This window comes from Chiroxiphia lanceolata, chromosome 17 (genome assembly GCF_009829145.1).
Source record: "Chiroxiphia lanceolata isolate bChiLan1 chromosome 17, bChiLan1.pri, whole genome shotgun sequence".
NCBI classification, from domain to species: Eukaryota; Metazoa; Chordata; class Aves; order Passeriformes; family Pipridae; genus Chiroxiphia; species Chiroxiphia lanceolata.
The window spans coordinates 1,045,805-1,069,411 of NC_045653.1; the positions used below are offsets into that span (position 1 = coordinate 1,045,805).

The 23,607-nt window shown below is 50.1% G+C and overlaps 1 protein-coding gene across 2 annotated transcripts in view; it reads right to left on the minus strand.

Annotated features, from left to right (window-relative positions):
* The window catches only part of LOC116795337 (rho GTPase-activating protein 39-like), a 56,611-nt gene extending 34,365 nt beyond the window's left edge, over positions 1-22,246 (minus strand). Inside the window, exon 1 of one of the 2 annotated variants that reach the window (XM_032704986.1) lies at positions 22,149-22,246. In XM_032704986.1, coding sequence (XP_032560877.1) covers positions 22,149-22,159 — 11 coding nt within the window. In that variant the 5' untranslated portion in view covers positions 22,160-22,246. Of the gene's footprint in view, positions 1-1,332; positions 1,380-22,148 lie in introns of those variants that run through there. The other variant, XM_032704985.1, reaches the window with a different exon arrangement.
* Between the last annotated feature and the right edge of the window lie 1,361 nt (positions 22,247-23,607).

Genomic DNA, 23,607 nt, shown 5'->3' on the forward strand with positions numbered 1-23,607 from the left:
AGCAGCCTGGGCTGTGTTCAAACCCTCAAACATCACTACAGATTTCTTTTTAAGAGGATCACGCTTGCCCCTTCACCTTCTGCACAACAGGCAAAGCCACCTCTTAATAAAACTTCGCTCAGTGCAGACACTGAGCACCAAAGCGCAACCTCCAGGTGGCTTGAGTCACTACCATTTGCATATCAAAGCCAGGACAAGCTGTAAAACTCATCTGTATCCTGAAGCTGCAGAGCCCCCAAGAAGGTCTCTAGCACCAGCTCCTTAAGGTGACCCTCCACCACCAGCTGACTCAGTCAATCCAGGCTTTATTCACTGCCTTCTCTCAGCCAAGTCCAGAAAAGCTGTAATTTACATCTTAGGACAAAAAAAGTATCCAAAACAACCCTCTCCCCCATACATACATATATGTATATATATGAACTTCTTTTAATACACATGCCTCCTTCTAACAAAAATTACAGAGGAACTAAAATAAATATAATGTCATCCTGTTCCTAAAACTCTCCTGCTTCTGAAAATAAGTGTTATGCAAACAAACCAGCCTCTGCTTTGCAGGAGACAGACCAGACTGTGAAAATACAGAACAAATGGCTGTGATTGCTCAAAGCCTGAGCACATATGCTTAGCTCCAGCAAGAGCAGAACAGGGGCAGGCCTCTGAAAGCAGAGCCCAGCCTGGCAACACATTGCAGAGAGGAGAGAGAACAGCACCATGGCTTGGGTGGGTTAGGGGTACGAGAGAACCTGGAAAAGGTCCTATCACACAAAGCATCTCATTGCTTTGGTGTTTTTAATTAAAAAAAACCCAAACCCAAAATGAAATACAAACACCAGCAGAGCCCCAAGCCTTCTGCTAGGTGATATTTTCAGAGATGTCAGATGAGAAACTTGGTGGTCTTTTGGTTGCTTGGACTCTGTTGGCTCTCGCCTCTTTCCTGGCCATTCCATTCCCAAACTTTCCCCCAGTCCAGGTGCCAGCACTGCTGGCTCCCATGTTGCTGCTGTTAGCCCCTTGATTCACCCTGGCTTCAGAGCAGAAGAGACAGCAAAGGGGCAGCTCATTCCATGGCAGCAGGTTGGGGCAGCACCAAAATTAGCAGCAGCAGATTCCTCCGAAATCCTGTCCTGGAGAGAAAGAAGTAAGAAACAAGGACTTCCAGGACACAGGTGAGATTTCCTGGTGTCTCTGTAAGAGAAGAGAGGGGGAACAGAGGGGAAAATATCTCTAAGGGAGGACAGACACCATGACAAGTCATGCTACAATGATAATCAACTTAAAATAAAGCCCAGAACAACTCCAAAGGCATAAGACCCTATAGCCCAAGACCAGTACCTGAACCTTGGGTGGGATGGATGCACAGGCATCTTAGATCCCATATGTCAGCAGGGAAAAGGGAGGGAAGCACAGAAACTCCCATCACACCAACCTTCACGTTTCTCCATCATCCACTCCATGCTGAGTGCTGCCCACCAGGGTTGGACTGACCTGGTCCTGAAATCACTCCCAGCCCAGCCCCAGAGTCACACAGAGAGGACCTCCTGGGGAGGGGAAGACAGAGGGACTTGAAACGCTGCTTGCCCGCATCCAATCCCTCATTTCCCCCACCATAGCACTGGGGGTTCTGCAACAGAGGGAAGAGCAAGGGGCAGGAAACACCCCTGTTTTCATGGCTTTGGGACAGAGCATAAAGCACCTGCTGGATGGGCACTCTGAGCAGGAGGAGTCCTGGTACTGGAGACACAGTCACAGGCACCCGGGGACTACTCAAACCAACGCTGAAGGAAACTGCACCTGAGGGCAGAAGGAACAGTAAAATCCACTCCCATTAAAAAAATCTCAGCCATGCAGATGGGTCTCAGCTCTGACTGCACCTGACAGCCAGGGAAGTGCAGGCTCCTACAGCAGCTCCTCTGTCAGAGGCGCACAGGGCTGGCTGCTGCGTTTGGGGAAAGGACCTGCTGCTCCCGTGGAGGCCACGGGTCTCTCGCTTCTCTCTGTCCCCAAACTGTGGTTGAGGGTGAGCACCTTGGACTCTGTTATGAAGAGAGATCAGCTGTGGCCGCTGCAGCCTGGGCAGAAGGTAAAAGACATGTCAAAAACCATTCAGTGTCAAAAAGGTTACAGGTGCTTCCCACTGTTCTTTGCCAGGGTCCCCAGGCTGGCCCAGGACACCAGATCTGGCAGGTGGCCTCTCCAGCCTCTCTGTCCCAGCCAGCCCAGGGGTCTTACAGGACTGGGGAGCACAATCACTCGCAGAGCTGGAGCCCCAGACCACAGCAGAGAAGTGAGCCAGCTTCCCTGGGCTGCGGGGCCTGCCTGGATAACCCAGCCCGCAAGCTGCTGCCACGGCACACCCTGGGTCATTCCTGCCACCATGGCTGCAGTTTTCATTTTGCACATGAGAGCACAAGCCCAAACCCCCAATCCTTAAACAGCCTCCCCAAAGCTCTGCTTTGCCCCAGACGCAGTGGCACCTCCTAAGCTCAGTGGAGGCTTCAGCTGAGTCGTTTTTCCTTTTAAGGGCTGAGCATTTGAGAATGAGTTGCAAAAGAAAAAAAAAAAACCTGGCAGTTTTCATCCCCTCTCTCTCCTTCAAAAACGATCTGCACAGATCCACAGCCCCATCCAAATCCCAGCTGCTGGAGGGGAGGCAGCTGTGGAGGAGGCTCGGTGCCAGCCGGACGGTCCCTGCTCAGGGGACAGGGGGTGCTCTGGGGGGAGCTGAGCCTGGCACAGCTCGGTGCTGCCCCTCCCGCCTGCACAGCCTCGGGCTGCATCAATCCCACCACACGTGGTGGAGCCTGTCGCTGGGACTGGGACCGATACCAGCACCACTGCACTTCGACAGTGACTGCATCCCACCTCAGCCTGCTCATAACCAGAGTTTGTCCCCAACAGACAGGATTTCCATGGGAAAATTTCAATTTTAGCAATAACCTAGAGAGGAAATACTTCAGAGTCGCTTATGTGAAGGCATTATGGGACAACCTGCCAGTACAGCAACAACTGACAACCACGGCTGGGATGCGTCCCGCCTCCCTTCCATCCCTGGTGCTGCCCCAGGCATGCTGGGCTCAGCCCCAGGGCAGCAGCCTGATGCCTTCCCATCACCTCCAAGGCAATGGCCCTGGTTTCAGGGAGGATTAGCAGAGACACTCTGTAAGCACAGCTGGATGGGCATCACCACAGTCATCCCCCTCCATGGGGTCCCACCCAAGGGGGTAGCAGGACTCATGCCAGGTCATCACCAGACCCTTCCAGGAGTGCACATCTCTGCAGGAGGTACCCAAAGTCATAGATCTGCTTTCTCTTCATGACTTCTTGGCACACACCAAGCTAAGACAAATGATTCCAGCTGGAACCGACTTGGGCTTCATCCACCTCAAAGTGTGTGCAGGCACCGAGTCACACAGATCTGCCCATGATGGCAATGAAAGCATTTAAGAGCCTTCCAGCACGAATGCCCTGGGCAGTTCCTGTTTTTATCAGGGGGATGGACACGAACAAGAGGAAGGGATGGAGATGGAACCCTGCATGAGTCTCGATGAGCCCCAGCACCCACTAGCGCTACTCGCTGATTGAAACCCCAGTCAGTGACCAGAGAGCTGAACACGGCTCCACAGAGCCCCACACCTCTTGCCAGCTGCTGAACAGAAGTAAACCAGATCTAGGCAGGGTGACATTTCCCAACACTGACAAGGCTGCATGCGGGGCCAAGAGCATCATGCTGATAGAGCTGCAGGAACGAGGTGGGGAAGATACACCCGTCCAAAGCATAAAGGGCAAAAGCCCAGAGCCCTGGAGAAGCAGCATACAGCAAGTGCTGTCCCTGTGCCAAAGCAGTAATGTCACACAGATGATATCCCTGCTATTTCAGGGACACAGCAGCACCCGCTGCCCTCTCTGTCATTCTAGGAATTACTGACAAAGGTCTTATCTAGCTTGCTGCCCAGCTGCTTCAGGACTGAGCTTTACTCTCCCTGGCCTGCTGTATCACCGCTGAGGTTTTCAGGGATTCCTCCCAGCATTGCCATGAAGCCCTTTTAGTCAGGGGCCCCACAGCTGCTGCCTCAGACGGCTGATGCCGAGGAGAGCAGCCTGAGAACAGCAGCCTCCACAATCAGACGCAGTTCTAGAAAAGCTGCAGCACCACGTAAAACCAGCAACTGCTCCAGTACCCTGGCAGCAGCCCACATCACTCACACTGTGCGAGGAACATGACTCTGCAGCAAGTGATGTTCATCATTTCTGTGCCCGGATCCTCTGGGCACAGTGACATGGTGCCAGACGTTGCACAGCCACAACCACACTGCAGTGCAGAGGAGTTTCCCCATACAGTAGGGGAAAAGAATAACCATTTTTGTCCCATCTTCACTGAAGGGAAGAGACAGCCTATAGCAGCCAGGACAGAGCAAACTGAACAGCCAGGTCCCAGAGGCTCATTAACACCAAGCACAGGGATGTTTGTTTGCTGCACAAGGGAACACTGAGCAACCAGGAGAAAACATTTACAGAGGTTTCTGAACAGCGTCAAGGAGTGAAGGCTGGGAAGACAGGACCAGAAAAGGAACTTCCAAAACCAGCAAAGGGAAACCCATCAGCCAGGACCTCAGGACAGAACAGCCACCACAGCAAGAGCATGCAGGGATGGGGACTTGAAGGACCTCTCAAGACACCCACCTCTGGTCTAAACTAAGTCCACCAGACAATAAAAAAAACAAACATCACAGCTTTAGCTTTTCCAAAGGCGGCACAGGAGCCAGCAGTGGCAGGGAACAGGAGGAGACTGAGGCTGTAATTACAGGGTGGAGCACCTGCACAGCCAGGCCACACACAGCTGGTCCGTGTCACCCCAGGTGCCAGCTGCGGGTGCCCTACAAACAGCCAGGGCACAGAGCCTAGTGCTTTCAAGCACCACTCTGCAAAGCTACATATCTGAAGCAGCTACATTCCTAAATGTCTGACATTAACAAAATAATGGCCCTCTGTCTCTCTTCATTTAAAGGGTTGCCAGTCATTTATGAGCTAAAACACAGAGTCCCTTGAAAACTCGTGCACAACACAGCCATGGACAGCAAGGGACCAGGTTATTTCTCGTCTAGCAGAGTCCACAAAACACTGTGGACTGAAAGCACAAAACAAATATAACAGTGTTTCATTACAACTTTTTTAGGCTGTTTCATTCTTCAGCAAATCAGCCCGGCTGCAGCTGTCTCTGCCGACTCTGCCGGAAAAACTAAGAACAAATGCAGTGAAGCTCTTGAAAGTATTAGCTGTCCAAGCTTGTTAAGCGTGACTCAAGTTAACCAATACAATGCCAGAATGGCAGAGGAATTTGGCAGCAAGTCAAAAGCAAGAGGAAAAACAGAGTCAGCAAACAAACAACTCTCCCTTGCGCTGCAAGCTGTGATCAGGAAGCTCATCCTGACAGGACTCTGCAGAGGAGCTGCCTCAGTGTCTTCATTTTCTCCAGCCCAAAGCACACCAATTTCCTCTGGCAAAGAAACACAGGCGGTAAGTAAATAGCCGAAAACCTCAGCCACAGAGTTCATAAACCCTTTATAAAACAATAAGCAAGAAAAATTAATTTCTCATGGAAAAGAGAGTCTTACATTTGTTTTGCCTACAGGAATCGCTGAACAACAAGCACATTGGACACAACTCTCAGGATTTTGCAAAGCCAAGGCACTGGACCCACAGCATCGGTCCCTCCCGCAGCCCGGAGCCTCCCCAGGGCAGCTCATGGGCCCCTGCTCCCTGCACAGCTCCAGCTCTCTGGAAAGCTCACCTACCCAGGAGTGAATTTGCAATTTGGGACAAAAAACACAGCCCATGTTTGATTTTTTCCATTGTTTTTTATTCTAATGTAATAAACTGTGAAAAAACCTTCCTCCTAAAGGAAAGGCGTGTGTAAGTGTTGCCCCAAACTGACATTCTTTTTCCTGTCTCCAAAACATCACGGTGTGGGTAGGAGTCACATCCCGTGAGCTGTATTTCAACCTCTGCTTTGTCTGCTACATGATTGTGTCTGCAAGATTAGCAGTGACTATAGTAACACCTTCGAACTCCAAGTAAACAAAAGTACTAGTTATGTACAGTTCCAGTGCTTTGTCATTAACAAGATCTGGCTTGACTTAATGAGAAACAAAGACTGAGGTGCTTAACCTTGTCTTAAAATGCACTCACAGCCTTTTTAAAACTGAACATCTCTGCATTCTTGCATTGAGCAAAGTTAAAGCCAAAAATGGTCTCCCATGGTTAATCCCAGCTTTATTTATATGACAGGGGAGAGCCTTTGCAGTCTAAATAAAACTGGGATTAACCAGGGGAAACCATCGCAGTCTTCAACACGCTCACGAGCAGAGGCAGAGGGGCAAGTACTGACCTCTTCCTTCTCATGACCAGTGACAGGACTCAAGGAAACAAACGAAGCTGCGTTGGGGGAGGTTCAGGTTGGAAATCGGGAAGAAGCTTTTCACCCACAGGGTGGCTGAGCACTGGAACAGGCTCCCCAGGGAAGTGGCCATGGCACCAAACTTGTCTGAGGTCAAGAAGCGTTTGGACAACACTCTCAGGCACATGATGTGATTAGGGGGGTGTCTGCACAGGGCCAGGAGTTGGACTCGATGATCCTGATGGGTCCCTTCCAACTCAGCATATTCTATGATTCTATGATTCTCAAGAATCACCAAGAAGCCAGTTAGTGGTGAATAACTGTCTCAGTCACCAAAGGCTCTTAAAAAGGGGTCTCAGTTGTTTCTTGGGGATGTTCAGGAGAAAAACCAGCTGGGCTGCAGGAGCTGGTACGGTCCCACATGGCACGTGCTGCCTCCTGAGGCAGACACGGCCCTTGGCAGCACCTCCAGAGATATCACTGCCAACAGACCCTCCTGAGAAATGGGGAGAGCAGCAATGAAAGAAGGATGCAGCCACTCCTTGGGGGCATCACAATTGCTTCTTGCCCTGGACCAACCTTTTGCAGGGTATATGCTCATTTCTTCAGCCTCTCCAAGGAGTTTGGTAGCATAAAGAATTCCATGTTCTCAGTAAATCTTTTTCTCTCAGTTAATGACAGTAGGCTATCAATCCAGCAGGTCAGGGAGATCTGGGGAAGTGTGATGTCAAAGACAGTGACATCAGCAGCTGCAAGTTTTGAGAGTGCCAAGAAGACTTTCAAATTGGTGAGGAAAGGGAGGGAAGGAGGGTTTTACAGTTAATAGCTACACCTCTATAGAAGAAAAGTGAACTCCCCGAAGGAGAGAAGACTGGCCTGGCAAAACAACTCCTTCCTCTGGAGGGATGAAAGTGGACAACTGCAGCTGTGAGTTGTGTAGGACCAGAAACAGAGCTGGGGACAGACTCATCACCCTGATCCTCACCCAGTGAGTGCACTCCTTCACAGATGTTCAGGCTCAAGTGGAACCACCAGCCTGAGTAAAAGCCCAGGTCTCACCTCTTCTACAGCTCCTTAATGGGTACCAAAAGATCTGGCAATGGTATTTTTGACAGTTCCAACTCAAAGGAGATTCTAACGCAGCTGGGAAAAGGTGGATGTGCACTTGGGGATTTCAAACACAGCTAAATTCAACTGCTGCCAAGAACAGTTGAACTGCCATTTTAAATACACAGGGTTTATCTTGCTTAAATAACCAGGAGATAACTAAAGAAATCAGGCAGATCAGAGCCTGGCCCAGATCATGTTCAGTTTGTACCAGGTTCTCCCCTTGACCAAGTCAGCCTGAAATCAACACTTAAGCTTCTGCGCGTAGCTGGAACACTGAATATGTGTCATCTGTTTGTCCTGGTTTAAGGGAAGGGGGGAGTAAAAAAAAAGGGATAAAAAAAAAATTCAGACTGGGTTTTCTTATAAATAGCACATGAGAGACAGCTCAGCTCAGGAGGTGGCTGCAGAGCTGGCAGCACTAGACAGGATCTCCCAAACAAAAAAAATCCAGGAAATCCGCAGTGTCACTTCTCCCCACAATTGATCTTAAAGGAGCTTATCCTTGCACTTGGTGCACGAGGAAGAAGAAATTTCCTGGCTACGATGGGGGGAAACAGTTATTAATAGCATCACAATGAGCAAGTATCAGAAGTTATGTTGCAGCCCTGGAAGATCTTGGCTGGATCATGAAAATATCTGTTGCCATGGCAGTAATTGCTATACATGGTAACAGTGAACACTGGGGTGAGAACAATTCACTTTTTGATTTGGTGCCCATAACAAGTTGCTTTTGTTTTCTTTCACCAAAACCCCAAGCATTTGTTAGCTTGCATTTAGTCCAAAACTGAGCTTTTCACTTTCAGCAGTGGCAAGGAAGACAGCAAGAAAAGGGCAGATTCAGGAAGACAGCAAAGCAGGCAGCACTCTCCCTGTCCTTCAGCAATGGCAGGGCTGATGGACTGGGGCAGAGATCTGGACCACATTCAACTTCACTTTTTATCTGATGTCCACCTAGACAGTCTTTGTCTGCCTCCAGTACACAGTATTTGCCACAGATTAAAAAAACAAGAGCAAAAATCTGCACAGGCACTTAAAGTAAGGACTCTTCCAAGATGGGAAGACCTGACATTCAATATCCCATGTGGCAGCAGACCACAATGGTGTCATGACACTCTCATTCTGTCCTTTGCTCCCCTCTTGGCTGTTCCCAGCCTCCTCTATTCCCTTCCTGCAGCGCTGCCAAGCACCAGCTGATACTTTCCAGAAACACCTGCTACCCTCAATTCATTCCTGAATTTCAGTGCTCAGAATTTCTTCCCTCGTTTGCTCAGAGTACATCACTGCACTCATGGACACCGCACGCACTTCCCCAGCCATTGCTTTTATTCCCACTTCTAGGTCAGGTACAAACACTGCAAGCAGCAGAGATCCCAGCCTGGCTCCCCCAGGACTTCCCTCCACTGTGAAGTCTAACAATCTACTCCTTATCTTCATTAACTGTTTATTCACCCACACATCCCAGGATGCACTTTTCCTTGACACCCCATGCTGAAACCTTTCAGAGAGGTTCACTAGACCACTCCACTCGTCACCCCTGCCATGTGCTTGCAAACATCTTCCAAACACCACTGGAGTCACGTGGCTCAGTTTTGGTCTACAAAAGCCATACTGGCTCTTCTCCAGCATTTCACACCTATATACATTCCCACTTAATGTTGGTTTCTGGAAACTTTCAAAAATGTAAGACACATATCTTTGGTGAATCCAACTGTCCCTCCACATTCTGTCTACAAGGGAGACACGAGGAGAGGTTTGCTAGGCAGAGCATGTGAGCCCAGTCATGCCCTTTCTCCATATTCGCCCTCATTCCTCCAGAATCCACACATGTATTACAGATGCTAAAGGCACACCACTGGCTGTTCTTCCTAATAACTGTTTCAGACTGGCTGCCCATAAGTTTACCCAAACACTTTTTCAACCTGCTGGTGCCTTTTGCATTCAAAACCCCCAAGAACAATGAATTCAGAAGTTCATCACACATTGTGTAAAATAAACGGCCTTCCCCCTACCTGCTCTAAACCAATCTCCTTTAGGTTTCATCAATACCGTTCTAGGGCCACAAGACCCGGTAGAAAAAAATTCAACCTAATCATAAAAAGGGGAAACGTTGTACCCATCTTTTAAAAGGGTGGAAAGGAGGACCCTGGGAACTGCCCTGTCAGCCTCACCTTTGTGCCTCAGAACATCATGAACGGAGCCTCCCAGAAGCTCTGCTGAGGCACGTGGAGGACAGGGAGGTGATTTGGGACAGCCAGCACAGCTTCACCAAGGGTGAATCCTGCCTGACCAACCCAGTGGCTTTCTATGAGGGGGAAACTCCAGCAGTGGACAAGGGAAGGGTCACTGTCACTAAATGACAGATATCATTTATCTGGACTTCTGTAAAGCCTTGGACACAGACCCCCACAACATCCTTCTCACTCCAAACTGGAGAGTGATGGATTTGATGAGTAGACTGTTGAATAAGAAAGTGGTTGGACGGTCACTTCCAGAGGGATGTGGGCATCATCAACCAGTGGTGTCCCTCACGGTCTGTATTGGGATCAGTGTTGTTTAATATCTTCATTAATGACACAGATGAAGGGATCAAGTGCACCCTCAGCAAATTTGCAGGTGACACCAAGCTGAGGGTGCAGGTTACACACCTGAAGGACAGGGCCACCCAGAGGGACCTGGACAAGCTCAACAAGTTGCCCATGGGAATCTCATGAGGTTTAACAAAGTGCTGGGGCTGCACCTGGGTCAGCCCTGGTACCAATCCAGGCTGGGGGATGAACTGACTGAGAGCAGGCCTGGGGAGGACTTGGGGGTGCTGGTGGGTGAGAGGCTGGACATGCCCTGGCCATGGGCACTGGGCTCATCTCCAGCAGTCTGGGCAGCAGGGAGAGAGGGGGATTCTGCACCTCTACTCTGCTCTGGTGAGACCTCCCCCTGCTGTGCTGCTTTCACCACAGGAAGGACATGGAGCTGTTGGAGCAACTCCAGAGGAGGCACCAGGGTGATCAGAGGGACGGAGCAGCTCTGCTGTGAGGAAAGGCTGAGAGAGTTGGGTTTGTTCAGCCTGGAGAAGAGAAGGCTTTGGGGTGACATAATTGTGGCTTTCCTGTACCTGAAGAAGATTTACAAGAAAGATGGAGAGGGACATTTTACAAGAGATGTAGTAACAGGACAAGGAGGAATGGATTCAAACTGAAAGAGAGTAGGTTTAGATTAGATTTTAGGAGGAAGTTCTTTGCCTGTGAGGGTGGTGAGGCTCTAGCACAAGTTGCCCAAAGAAGCTGTGGCTGCCCCTGTCCTGGAAGTGTTCAAGGCCAAGCTGGATAGAGCTCTGAGTAACCTGGTCTAGTGGAAGGTGTCCCTGCCCTTGGCAAGGGTTTGGAACAAGATGATCTTTAAGGTCCCTTCCAACCTAAACCATTCTAAGATTCTATCACCTTCATGACTTTGCATACCTTGATCATATGCTATGTCAGACTTTTGCAAACCGAGGAGTCACAACTTTTATGCTCTTTCCTCATAAGGCAGCTGCTCTGTCCCTTAGTAATTTTAATTGTCTTCACTGCAGTCTCTCCAACCCCACTGTCCTTCTCATGATGCAGAAATCAGAACTGCACTCAGCCTCTGAGACACGAACAAGGTGTTAGAGAGGGTCAAAATGCTTTGACCCTCTGCTTTGTTATTGACTCCCAGAATTGACTAGCTTCTTTGACCAACACCAGAGACAGAACTGATGATTTCAGAGAACCATCAATGACGACTCTGAGCTCCTTGCTGAGCTGTAACCACTAGTTCCAGGTTGAGCATCAAACAGGCCCAGTACAGATCATTTTTCCTCTGTGGCTTCACCACATTTTCCCACACTGAAGCTTATCTGTCACATATTGGTCCATTTGCCTGGTTCTGTGAGGTCCTTCTGGATTTCCTCACCTTTGGTGAGGTATCCAGCCACATGCAGGAGCTGAGGATCATCTGTAAACCTGGGAATTTCACTGCACCCCTCGATGCCTGAGGGCACCCACAGGATGCAAACCAGTCCCAGCACCAGTCTCTTGGGCCTCACTGCTGATTCTTATCCAGGCTTAAAAACAACCAGGAAGCCCTACCCTTTGCAGTCTACGCTTTCACCAGCTCTCAGTCCAGAACAAGACTTTGCTTCCATGCTCACGGTGACTTTGTCTCTTAAAAGCCTTTGGCAGAGAACTTTTGTTTGAAAACAAAGATACATGAAGCCTACTGGCCCTGCTCACCAACCTCCAGCAGGTCTGTGAGGCAGGGCTTGCCTTTACATTACTGCTAACTCTGCTCCAAGCAGCTGTGCCTGGCAATGCCTTTAGTGACCTTGTTCTTCATTGCAGAGGCCTGGACACAGAGGTCAGACCCAACAGTCCATGGAGCCCTGAATCCCCTCCACAGCCCTTCCCTAGCAGTGCACCCGGACAGACACTGAGTCACCTGTTGTCACTTCCCCGATTTCCTCAAGATTCCCCACTTTTAAAAATGCCACTGCGTTTGGCACCACCACTTTCTGTGATACCAAGGGCACTTTAACAGCAGGATACACATGAAAGTATCTCAGCAATTTCAGATTTAAGATCCTAGGGCACTCTTGACTAAGCACTATCTGGTCCTTTCAGTTTCTTATCAGTTCCTCTGTTTGCTCTAAAGCTATTTCTACTGAGGCTCAATGCAAGAACTTCTCAGACAGCTCTTCTGCAGCAAGATTGTAGTTTACAAAGCTCCTCCACAGGAGTCAAGTTGGTCAAAACATGGTTTAGATTTTTTTGTGATGGCTTTATCTTCTGTGCCTTTCACACCTCGATCTCTTCTGCTGCCAGTTTCCAAAAGACTTCTGTTGCATTTGAAAGTTAATCATAGCTGGCAAATTCACTCTTCAGAAGTCTTACTCTGGCCTGCCTTATTTTGATTTTAATCTATTGAAATATATACGTTTTTTGGTCTTCTTGTTTGGATACAGCTTCCCCTTTTTGGTCAACCTCTCTCTCATTCCATCAACCTTCCTTTCCCTGCACATTTCCTTTTGATTTTTGTCTTTGTTTAAAAGGAGGGGAAAAAAAAGTCTGATCTGTTCTTGGTGGAGGCATGCATTCCTTCTGAGTTGCTATTGTCATGACCAACTAACTTCCATGCCACCTCTGTTCCTATCAGCTACTCTTTAGCAGAGAGACAGATCTCAAGGCTCTAACATGACAACAGACAGCCCTCTTTTAGCAGACTCAGGAGTAAACACCAGCTCTGTGGCAGGGCAGACAAGTCTCCTTAACTTTATTTTTATGCTGCCAGTCATAAAGAACCCATCATAACCCCACGCTCAGAGTTACCATGACTGTTCCTGGGCACATATGTACTGAGTTTCACAGGTAACTGCACATTCCCAGTTTCCAGATGCCCAAACTAAGATGTGTTTCCAGCTGGAAACATGTTATACAACCAAAGCACCTCCTGAGGCACCCACCAGATGAAAGGCAGAGGGGTCAAGGCTCCACCTTCCCAGGGGGAATACAGGACCACATCAAAGGGCAGGCAAGATTCCAAGAGAGCAGCGCCCTGTAGCAACATCTCCCTTTCAGGGGACTGCCACAGCTTGGACCTTCTCCCTTGTTTATTTTTTGGCACTGCTGAGTGCACCGAGCTGCAGCCAAGGTCAGGACCAGCAGGACCTTGGCCGGAGCTGTGCAAGGGACAAGAGGCTAGGCCCAGCGGCCACCAAACTGCCAAAAAGGTTTAGTCAGCAACAGGTTTGAACCTAAAAAATAAAAAAATTCACGGATCAATTCTTGCCCGAAGCACAGTAAAAATGAGGATTGCATCTCCCAGCTGTTCATTCCCCTTCTCATCTGCTGTCACAGCTTAGCAGGTGTGAAGTTGAAAGACGAAGCCCGATACTCTCCTGCACCTCGAGCAGCACAGACAGCTCTGCTGTGACAAGGAGGGGCTGGCTGAACACCCCCCAAGAGCACCCAGTTCTCAGTTAGCCACACTGACATTGCTCTTTGCCCATGGGCCCACAAACTGCCTGCCCTGACGACAGGCTGTGCTTCCCAGAGGACACATGGAGCAGTCCAAGCTCCCGCATGGACACATCTCACTGTTCAAGCTGTTTATGCTCACAGGCAGCATTTGCCTTGCCCAGGGCAAAAAGCCACACCACTAGGAGGCTTTACAGCTACAGGACTATGGGCAAAGCAGTACAAGTTCCTACTGCAGGAAACAGACCCCAAATGGTAATTTTAGGGGAATACTTTCAATTCATGTAAAGTCCCTCAAACCTCTGCAGTCCATGAAACCTCTGGGTTTAACCCAGGTCCAGCTGGGACATGAAGGGCAAGAAAGCAGCACCACTGGCAGCTCCATGACAAATTTGTTTGTTCTCTGACCACTCCCACACATTTGCTTGAAGAAATGGCTACTGCTGTGAATAGTAGTGGCTTGAGCAGGACAATAAGAATGAACTGCGTGCCCTCCTCTGCCTGAGCCAAGGGCCTGCCCGTGCCATTCCTGGGGGCCCAGCTCCGCTTTGGGCAGGCGCCACATGCACTGCCAGGACCAGGGTAACGGAGCCCTCATAGCAGCTGCAGTGGCTATTTTATTTCACACCCAGAGTACAAGATGTACGTTGTATCAGGAGACACTCTCGAATAGGAAACTGTGCTCTTCCCCAAAGAGCCTCCGCTGCAGCCCAAAATCAACATGTTCCAAGCTCAGCTCACCTCCCTAAGCACCCAGGCCAGGCAGGGACAAGCACGTCAACCACTGGAAGATGCTAATTTTCACATTTTGAGCTGAAGTCTGGGTTGTTTGAGCCATTTGGTGATCACCACGCTGTTCACCCTTTTCCACCTACAGTCTATGCTTCCTGCTCCAGAGACAGCGGGGTGGACAAAGCAGCCAAAGGTGAAGCAAGCACCTCACAGTGAGCACACCTTGCACCACACACTGGGCTACCAAAAGGCTTTCCCCTCACAAACGGCTCTCACAGCTCAGCAGCAGCTTTCCTTATCCAAACAGAGACAAAAGTGAGTGATTTCATCCCTCCACGGCCAAATGAGGTTTAAGCACACAAGTGTTCAGTGGTTCAGAGGCAGCGCTGGGTGGCTGCTGCCGTGCTGCCATCGCACCCCAGGAGGTTGCCTCGCTGGGGAAGAGTTATGGGGAGTCAGAGAGGCTGAAATCACTGACATGGCCCTCTCTGCCTGACTCATCCATCCCTCCCTGTTTCAAGAACAAGATCAACCCAAAGAAGCATCCCTACTAAAGGAAGCTCTGTCCACAGCACCTCTCTGCCAGGCTCCCTCTCACAGTGTGGTTTGGAATTCAAGGCCAAAGTCCCCCCTGCAGCACAGCATCCAAAGTTGGCCTGACAGAGGATGGGAGAGGGAATGGGATGATAAGATCACGCCACACTAAAATCAGAGTGTAGGATTCAATGATGTGCTGCTGCTGGAAGGAGGGGATCCCCTCCCTGGCCCTGTCCCACTCTTTCCCATCCCCAACACTCGTCACACAAGGACAGTGGAGCTCCCCAAATCCTGCACTGAGCTAATTCAGCTTGCTAAGTAAGAGCAGATGGTTTTCTCTTGCTTGCGTGAACTCGACCATTCTGGTCATGGGATCCAGGGCCAGAAGAAAAAAAGAATGGCAGTGCACAGCTTCACCTCTAGATCATCACTGCTTTTCTTATCTTTTGTGCTTGTTGCCATCCCAAAACAAACTTCTGCTCTGGAAGAGTCTTCAGTCTCCAAAACCTCAAACCTCCGTTTTAGACTAATTTCACATTATAGCCATAGAGAATTTAGACTGGATTGTCAGTCTACTCACCAGGCATTTCCTAAGCAGCTTCTAAACCCACTGTACAGAAAGGAGCATGGTAATTGCTTTTCACCCTCATTTTTGGTGATTTTAAAACTAATTTAATGAAAATTAAAGTAGCTTATTTCAGGGGCAAGCTCTCTAAGGAGTTTCCAAACCAAAACTGCACTCTTCTACCATTTGTGCACTTACTCAGGACTGCAGACAAGAGCCCAAGGGCAGCACCAACCCAACTGCCACAACCCTACTTTCTTCACACTCATTTTACTGTGCTGATTAGATACAACTCAGCCATATCCCAGCCAGACTATTCATGGTATTACAAGGGTATAAACTGCTACAAAAATGTATCTCCAAATTACAACATGCTTAGCATCTGTCCTCAGGCCTACATTAAACACTCCTCATGCCGGCTGCACTCCAGGCTCTGCACCTCAGTCACAGCCCTTTCATCCCTCTTTGCTTCACTTGATGCTGACTGGTAATGATCAAGAATTCAGAAAACACCTGGAGCTTCTCCTCTCATCTTATCTTAGGTGCTTGGAAAGTCTAATAAAAAACCTCCCAAACCTAACTACTGGAGCTGGGGAGCAAAGAAAAGCTAAATCGTGTGGCTGATACACAGCTGGATACTTGTAGCTATCAAAGGACTATCAAAGAACTACAATGGACACAAGGAGGAAACAGGTGCCGGACCAGAAGAGGACCAAATATGGCATTTGCAGTTTTACAGCAAAGTGGACCTTGGGTTACTGTTTAAGCACTTACAAGGAAGACTCAGTACCTTTCTTTCCAGGCCAGACTACACAGCACAGCTCACCCACTGCATCCCCTGGGACTGTATGTAATTATTCAGCTGTAAAATCTCTCATGATAACTTTATCTGACTTGACTTTGTTACTGAAAATATTTTACACCAATTCATCCTTCTAACCCGAGCACTGACTACTCCTACACTTGAAAACTCATGCACAATACATTGCACTGCTTCACAGTCAAAAACCCAAGACAGCTGAACTCCATGTGGTCAAAGGGGATTTGCTGAGCTCAGTCTCAGTTCATCAGGCAGTACTGTGCAGGGCTTTTCTTGGTATCACTGTTGATGAAGACAGTAAGCCTCTTTGTTTATTTTTTCCCCAGAAGCACGAGCAAAAGCAAATAGAAAAACCAGACCTACAGAACAAATAGGTTATCCCTGCTACAGAGCACCTGGCCCTGGGCAACCAGCTCATGATGTGCACGATGACACAAAATCCCACAACATTAAGTCTTTTCTGCCTCTGTAACAGGTTTCCAGCCAAAAAGCAGCAACCTTGTTTGCCCAGGTAGGAATCAGCCCCATCTGTCAAAGCCAAGTGCCTTATGGCAGCATCCCACAGCCTCAAAGTCACACAGTGAGCCCAGCACAGGTCTGGGGGGACCCTTCCTGCTTGGCTTGTTTGCTTTTGGTAGAAACTCTGTTTTTTTGGTTTTTTTGGTACAAACCCTGCAGCTAAGAAAAAGGTTGGTTTAGAGGGGCCCAGGACTGCTCTGCTCCAGGCTGAGACAGGAACACACAGCAAGTCTGGGGAGCACAGGGTGCTCCCCATCATCTTCATCCCATGTCAGAGCAGTGGCCACTGAGGAAGGCAAAGTGAAGCAAGAGCTTGGATCAGGGAGCTGGGCACAAGCACAATACAAGAGGGGTAAGAAAATACACCCTCTGTGTAGAACCAGCCTTCTATTTGCCTCTGGTGGTTGATGAAGGTGTCAATGAATCATTTTATTCAAACCTCTCTATTTCAAAGTTCCCCAGCACTCTGCAGCATAAAGCCTTCAGTGGAATTTCATACAAGACCTTAAGTCCAGAGAGACAAAAGAGCCTGAAAAACATTATCTCAGCATCTCCAGTTCTTTTGCCTTCCAGGGTGTTGTTTTCAGGGGGAATTTTTCTAAAGCTGATATTATCCAGCCCAAGTCCCTTCTTTTGCCTGAAGCGTGTAGTGGTGGGAGGCCATGTCTCCTTGAGCTGCTACATAAACCATACCAACACTCCCCCAGGGAACATGGAGTCTTTTCCCTCTCCCATGCTTCACTGCAAGCAAACAATCTGGATCTTCAGCACTCTCATTTTAAGCTTTCCAAATCTCTTTTGGCTGTGTGCATTACATAACCAAAAAAATGGCAGCTGACAACACACAAAGAAAAACGCTTGGGAGAGTAGCTGGAAGATGGTCGACACCAGCAACACTGGAATTCACTGGGCAACACTCAACTAGAAATATAAAGCACTTAATCCTTACAGCACTAACCTCAAACCCTCAGAACAGTAATTAGGATGAGAGAATATATCCCAAATAATGGTATTTCCATTCTCCCATGAGACAAAGACCAAGTGCAAAAAAATTTTCTCTTGACCTACAGTGTGTTGTTCCAGCTGCACGAGCCAGATGGACCTCATGGTTGCTGCTTTAGTTAATACTTTCCTGCTACTCCAAGAACTGACTGCTTTAAGAAACTATCCAAAGCAGAAGACTACTCTTCCTCACGAAAAGTATAAAACCCATCAAACAGACAGCTTGCTGCAGTAGACACTCATGATTGAGCTATTAAAAAGCACAAAAAATTGCTTGCTCATTAAAGCTGTCTTTCCTACAAGGGAAAGGCCTTCCTGTGCACCTTGGCAAAGGCAGGAACTAACACCAAACGTGTAAGTAATGACAGCAGAACTCAGAAACCCTCTGTGAATCTAGCTATCACCACATCTCAGTGCCTGCCCTGAGATGTGGAATTTATTTTTATTACAAATAAGAGGCACTTCATGAACTATTTGAATCTGCCCAGAGGACTTTTCAAAGAAATATGAGCATATACATGTCACAACAAGGCACAAATAATTGCGCTCCACCTGGGAAGGACTGAGGGAGCCTAAATGGAGCACTTCAAATTCTGACGTATTTATTTGCTGAAAGCTTGCAAGCATCTCCTCCTAATTGCATCATCCACCGAGAAAGCCTTTTGGGTAGTACAACAGGAATGGAAACACTGGGAAAGGAGACCACAGGGAAGGAGGAAACACTCCTTCTTTCCTTTGAACTTCTGATTAGTTTCCATTAGAAGACTGGTGTGTCTGAAGGCGTTTCCCATGGACCAGGCTTTATCTGCATAGAGTCAAACACTGGTACTGAAGGCACAACAGACTCCTGGCTTCACTTAAAGCCAGTCAGTCTTTCACCCCTAAACCACTTCATCCCAAGGGAACTGCCCTGGCAAGCTCACCAACAGTTCCAGCAGCATGTTCAGAGGAGCAGGGATGACAGGAGTGCGTGGCAGATACCAGGCTTGCTGACAACCTCTCCCACCTGCACTTATCTCCACTGATTTTAGAGAGCTAATAGGGACGTTTGCTACACCAGCTCATTTACTGCCAAGTGAACTACCACAACACTCATCCAGGAAAAGACAAGAGCAGGACAACCTGCTGGGGGATAGGGGCTTGTCCTGTGGTCACAGGTAGATACAGAGACAATGCTGATTCATGGGCTTATTTAAGCCAGTTAAGAAGAGGGTAAACCAGAACAGGGCACATAGACCCAGTTCAGAGGATGTGGAAGGCTCTGCACTGCACAACAGCAGGAGGTTTGGATGCCCTGCCAAAACCAGTAGACCCTTTGCTGCAAAGCCACAGCTGAGCTCAGACACACAGAGCCCATCAGCAGCTCCAGGGCAGGCTGATAAAGTGTCAAAGCTTTCATTCATTCCTAACTTAAAGCTTCTAAAAAAACATGGAAACTAGTGTTCATGCAAATTAAAGCCTGAATTAATCTGAATTAACGAAACACAACAAACTTATACTCAAAAAAAGCAAGATTCAATAACAAAATTAAGAGTCTTCATTGTAATCACAATAAAGCACACAAATCCTTTACATTTTGTATTAATCAAATTAAAATGGCCAGCCAGACCAGCAGGTTTCCTGCTGAACAAGCACACTCAGTACCATTCCCAGTCCTCCCACCCAGTTAACAGGACTTCAGCAACCCCAGTATTTCCGTGCAGGCTGGAAGATCTCCCTCCACGCACATCCCAAGGCTGTTTAATTTAAACAGCCAAAACCATGCTGCTAAAACAGCAGGGCCAAACTGAAAAGCTTTCTTCTCTATAGGTAAATGGCAACCAAGTAGTATTCTTACTAAAGCATTTACCTGTCAGGAAATATAGATACGACACGTTCTTTTATGACTTCAAAGAAAGGGTTCACAAATACGAATATTTATTAAATGGCACTGCCAAGGGAAAAAAACAACCCACTCTCATGGGCCAAAACTCAGAATCCTACAGCAGTTCATGCTTTGTTATCTTTAATTACAGAAGTAATTTCATTAAAGCTTATTCTATGCATCTAACAGTCCTTCCCACAGTACCTCAACAATGCTAATAACTCTTCCTCTGTGGCTCTAAAAGAAACCCTGCTCCCTGGTTTACAAAACTTTACCCAGTTGCAAGCAGGCAGTTGCCCCAATCCTGTAAAGTCAGCCCCAAAAGAACAGCAAGATAGATTAAAAAAAAGCCTCAAAGCTCAGACACCAATACAATGAAATCTGCAATACTCTTACCCCTTAGGCAGCTCACTACAGGAATCTGGGGCTCTCCTTTCATCTTTGCACCACAGCACATTACGTTTTTCTAGAGATCAAGTAAATCAGTTGAATGGGAGGCGTTTGCCTTTTGTGTCCCTAGAGCAGGGCAGCCTCAGTGAGATCCATTCCGCATGTTACACGTGCACATCTCTCACAAGGATTTCCACTGCAGATCCAGCGAGGGTCAGGCTGAAAGCAGTCTCCTGCATCACAAGGATGACCACAAAATTCTCTGTAACAAAATGTACCAGGCCAGTGTACTGAGATCTCACTGTAGCTTATGTGAACCCAGCAAAGGCCAAGACATCTGTTTCAGCTAAGCAAACCTGTTGTGAATACAGAAGGCATGTGAACTATCTGACCAAAAACCTGGCTTCAAAACTTGCATTCCTGTAATCCACTGTGATCTCAGCAACACTCCAAATAGCCTCCATCCAACTGATAGGAAAGAGCTGTCTCATCAACCCAGCAAAAACCAAGCTCAAAAAGCACCAGAGACAGCCAGCTGGGATATGCTGGGATAACATGCTGAAATCCAGTGTGAGAAGCCCTGCACTGGCTAGTGCAGTGATAGCCTCCAACCTACATGGTTTGTCAGGTTTCCCAGTTCACCCTGAAATGAGCAACCCACCACCTCGATCCCCACCTTGACAGCACCCCTGGCTGTCACAAGCAGGGAGGCAGAAGCAGACACTGAGTTGCTGCTGCTGGCAGAGCAAGAGCATGCTGCTGTGCTCATCATTTTGCTCTGGATGAATTCTGGTATTCTTCAGCCACCCTCAAGGGGACTTGCTATCCCTTCCCAAGATGCTCCTTACAGACTAACTCAAACCATGTTCTGCTGGAGAAGATGCAGGAGAGAAGGGGAAGAAAATAAACCAACTTCAAATGCAAGAGAAATAAAAAATTATTCCAAACACCTTGCACTGTCACCGAGGCACCGGGCAAAATGCCAGCACAGCCCTCCCTCCTCTCCCCCAGACAATGAGAATGTGAGAAGCCAGCTGAAATCTGGTGCCCCTGGGGAGAGCCGCGCTGCAGGAACGTTAAATCGGCCGAACTTTTAATCCAGGACGAAAAAAAATGCTGGCAAAACAGCACAACAACAACTGGCATTGGCGATGGGAAGGACAGTGCCTGTTCCAGGCTCTGCACCTTCCTCCCGGCAGAGCCAAACTTAATTCAACCACTTCTGGCCGACGAGCCGAGGCGCAGAGAGACCAGGAGGAATTCTCCTTGAATGGGGTTATTCAGAGGAGCCATAAAATCCGCCTGCGTTTGTCGGAAGCCGGATGCAGTCTGGGAAACTGGTCTGGCTACCTGGCCCTCCATTTTCACTGCCAACAGGTGATCCTGGCTGCCCACCCGCTGCCAGGTGACGAGAGAACCCTCTCCTGGTCACAGCTCTCCAGCAAACCAAGTGCAACAGCCACTCCTGCGTCCGACAGTGTTCTCACTGTCATTCTGTAAAAGTGCTTCTTTTTAAGCAATGGGACAACCCCCGTGTGCGCCCAGCGCAGCGCCAGGAGCCCGGGCCGGGCATAGAACCCGGGTGTGCTCCCGACGAGCCGCCCGTGCCTGGCGGTGAGGGGGCACCGGCGGGGCTCCGACCCACGGGGGGGCGGGCAGGACGGGGGGCTCTGGCCCGGGGCCGGGCCGGCTCAGTTCAACCGAGCTCAGGGCGGACCCCCGTGCTCGGAGCCCGCAAACAGCCCGGTCCCGGCGGGAGCTGGGACGGTGCGGGAGGGAATTTCCCCCGCGGACAGCCCGGGACGGCGGAAGGCGGCCCGGGACCACCGCCCGCACGAGTTTGGCAGCTCGGCTCGGTTCGGCCCGGCCCGGATCGGTTCGGCCCGGCTCGGTTCGGCCCGGCTCAGCTCGGCTCGGTTCGGCCCGGCTCGGCTCGGTTCGGCCCGGCTCGGCCCGGCTCGGCTCGGTTCGGCCCGGCTCGGCCCGGCTCGGCTCGGTTCGGCCCGGCTCGGCTCGGCTCGGTTCGGCCCGGCTCGGTTCGGCCCGGCTCGGCTCGGTTCGGCCCGGCTCGGCTCGGTTCGGCCCGGCCGGCTCTCACGTGCGGCCGCGGCTCGCCCGGCCCCGCGCCGCCCCGGCCCCCGATCCGGGGGTGCCCCCGGCCCCTGCCCGGGCAGCGGCGGGGCCTCCCGCCCGCTCCCGCCGCTCAACAGGTGCGCGGCCGCACTCACCTCTCCGCCATGGCCGCTGTGCCAGCGAGCGGGGCAGGATGTGAAACCCGATCCCGGCCCCGCCCGGGGGCGGTGCGGCCCGGCCCGGCCCGGGACCCCCGGCCGCTCCCCGGGTCCCTCTGCCGGGGGCCGCCGCGCCGGGCCGGGGCGGGGCCGGGCGGGCCGGGCGGCAGCGGCGGGGCCGCGGTTCGAGGGCAGCCCCTGGCGGCGGCGGAGCCCGACCGAGCCTCGGGGGGTGGAAACAAGGAAAGGGGGAGCGGAGCCGGGGCTCAGTTTTGGAGCCGCTCGAATGTTATTTGAGCTACCGGTCAATGGCGACAGTCGGCGGTCGTGACCCGTTGTGTGAGGAGACCCGCGGTCAGGGGCTCACACGCTGTCCCCCTCGGGGAGCCCTGGGGAGCGGTGTTGGGGCGGCCCCAGGAACAGCCTGTGCTCGCTGCTGGATCGGGGAACCGCGGTCCCCGGCGCTGCCTCCCCCCGCCCGAGGCACACGGGGCGTCACTGGCCATGCTCTGCCCTCTGGTACTCACGGCACCCTCCAAGAGCGCGGATGGAAAGCGGCAGAACCAGCCTGGAGCATCGAGAGAAGAAAGCGTCTTTGCCTATGCTGGATACTGGGCTGTCCCTGCTTTCAGGTGGGAGAGTACCAAACCTTGGCTCAGTCCGAGTTGTAAGGCTGCCATGCTCTGGGGTTGCCCAGTGTTCTCTTTTTTGCCCCAGCAATTTTGTCTGGGCAGATATTGTGGAATTTCTGTCTTCCTCTGTGTCCTGAGCACACAGTAGACTGGCCAGAGCTGTGCAGGAACACCAAGTGTTTCCCCAGCACATGCACAGATGGACTGGCAAGGTACAAACAGTGTAGGTTCAGAGGCCTCAGGAACAAGCAGAGCCCTGCTCCTCGGCCAGCGTGAGGAGTCTGAATAAACAAGCCATGCACTAAAGGTCAGCCCTTCTAGATCAGCTTCTGTCAGCCACCGTTTTTGAGAATGTCACTTGGCACGGTGGCATGGCAGAGCCCCTGCTATCTCAGTAACTGCTGCAATGTGGCACTGCTCCCAAGCTCCTATGCTTCTAGAATAGGAACAAACCCATACAGAGTCAAATCCTGGGGTTTGAGCTGCCCAGATGCCTTAGACCCTCTAACTGGGGGCAAGACTTGACAGATATTTGGTGGATTTTGCCACTAACAGAGTGATTTTTGGCCCATTTCACACCATGCAGCAAATGTCCGCTACAGTCAGAAATTAGTCTGTTCGGCTTATTAATGACCCTGGGCAAGCCAATGGCCGGGCTCCCGCACAGAGCGACACTGCGCTTGTTTGCACATGGCATTTTGGCACTTCTGAAAACTTGAGGGTAACTTAATCTGAAGACATTCCCGTGAAAGTCCCACTGCACTTTTAAATAACAAATAGAGAGACAGTGAGATCATGGCCGCTGCGCTCGGGGCTGGTCTCAC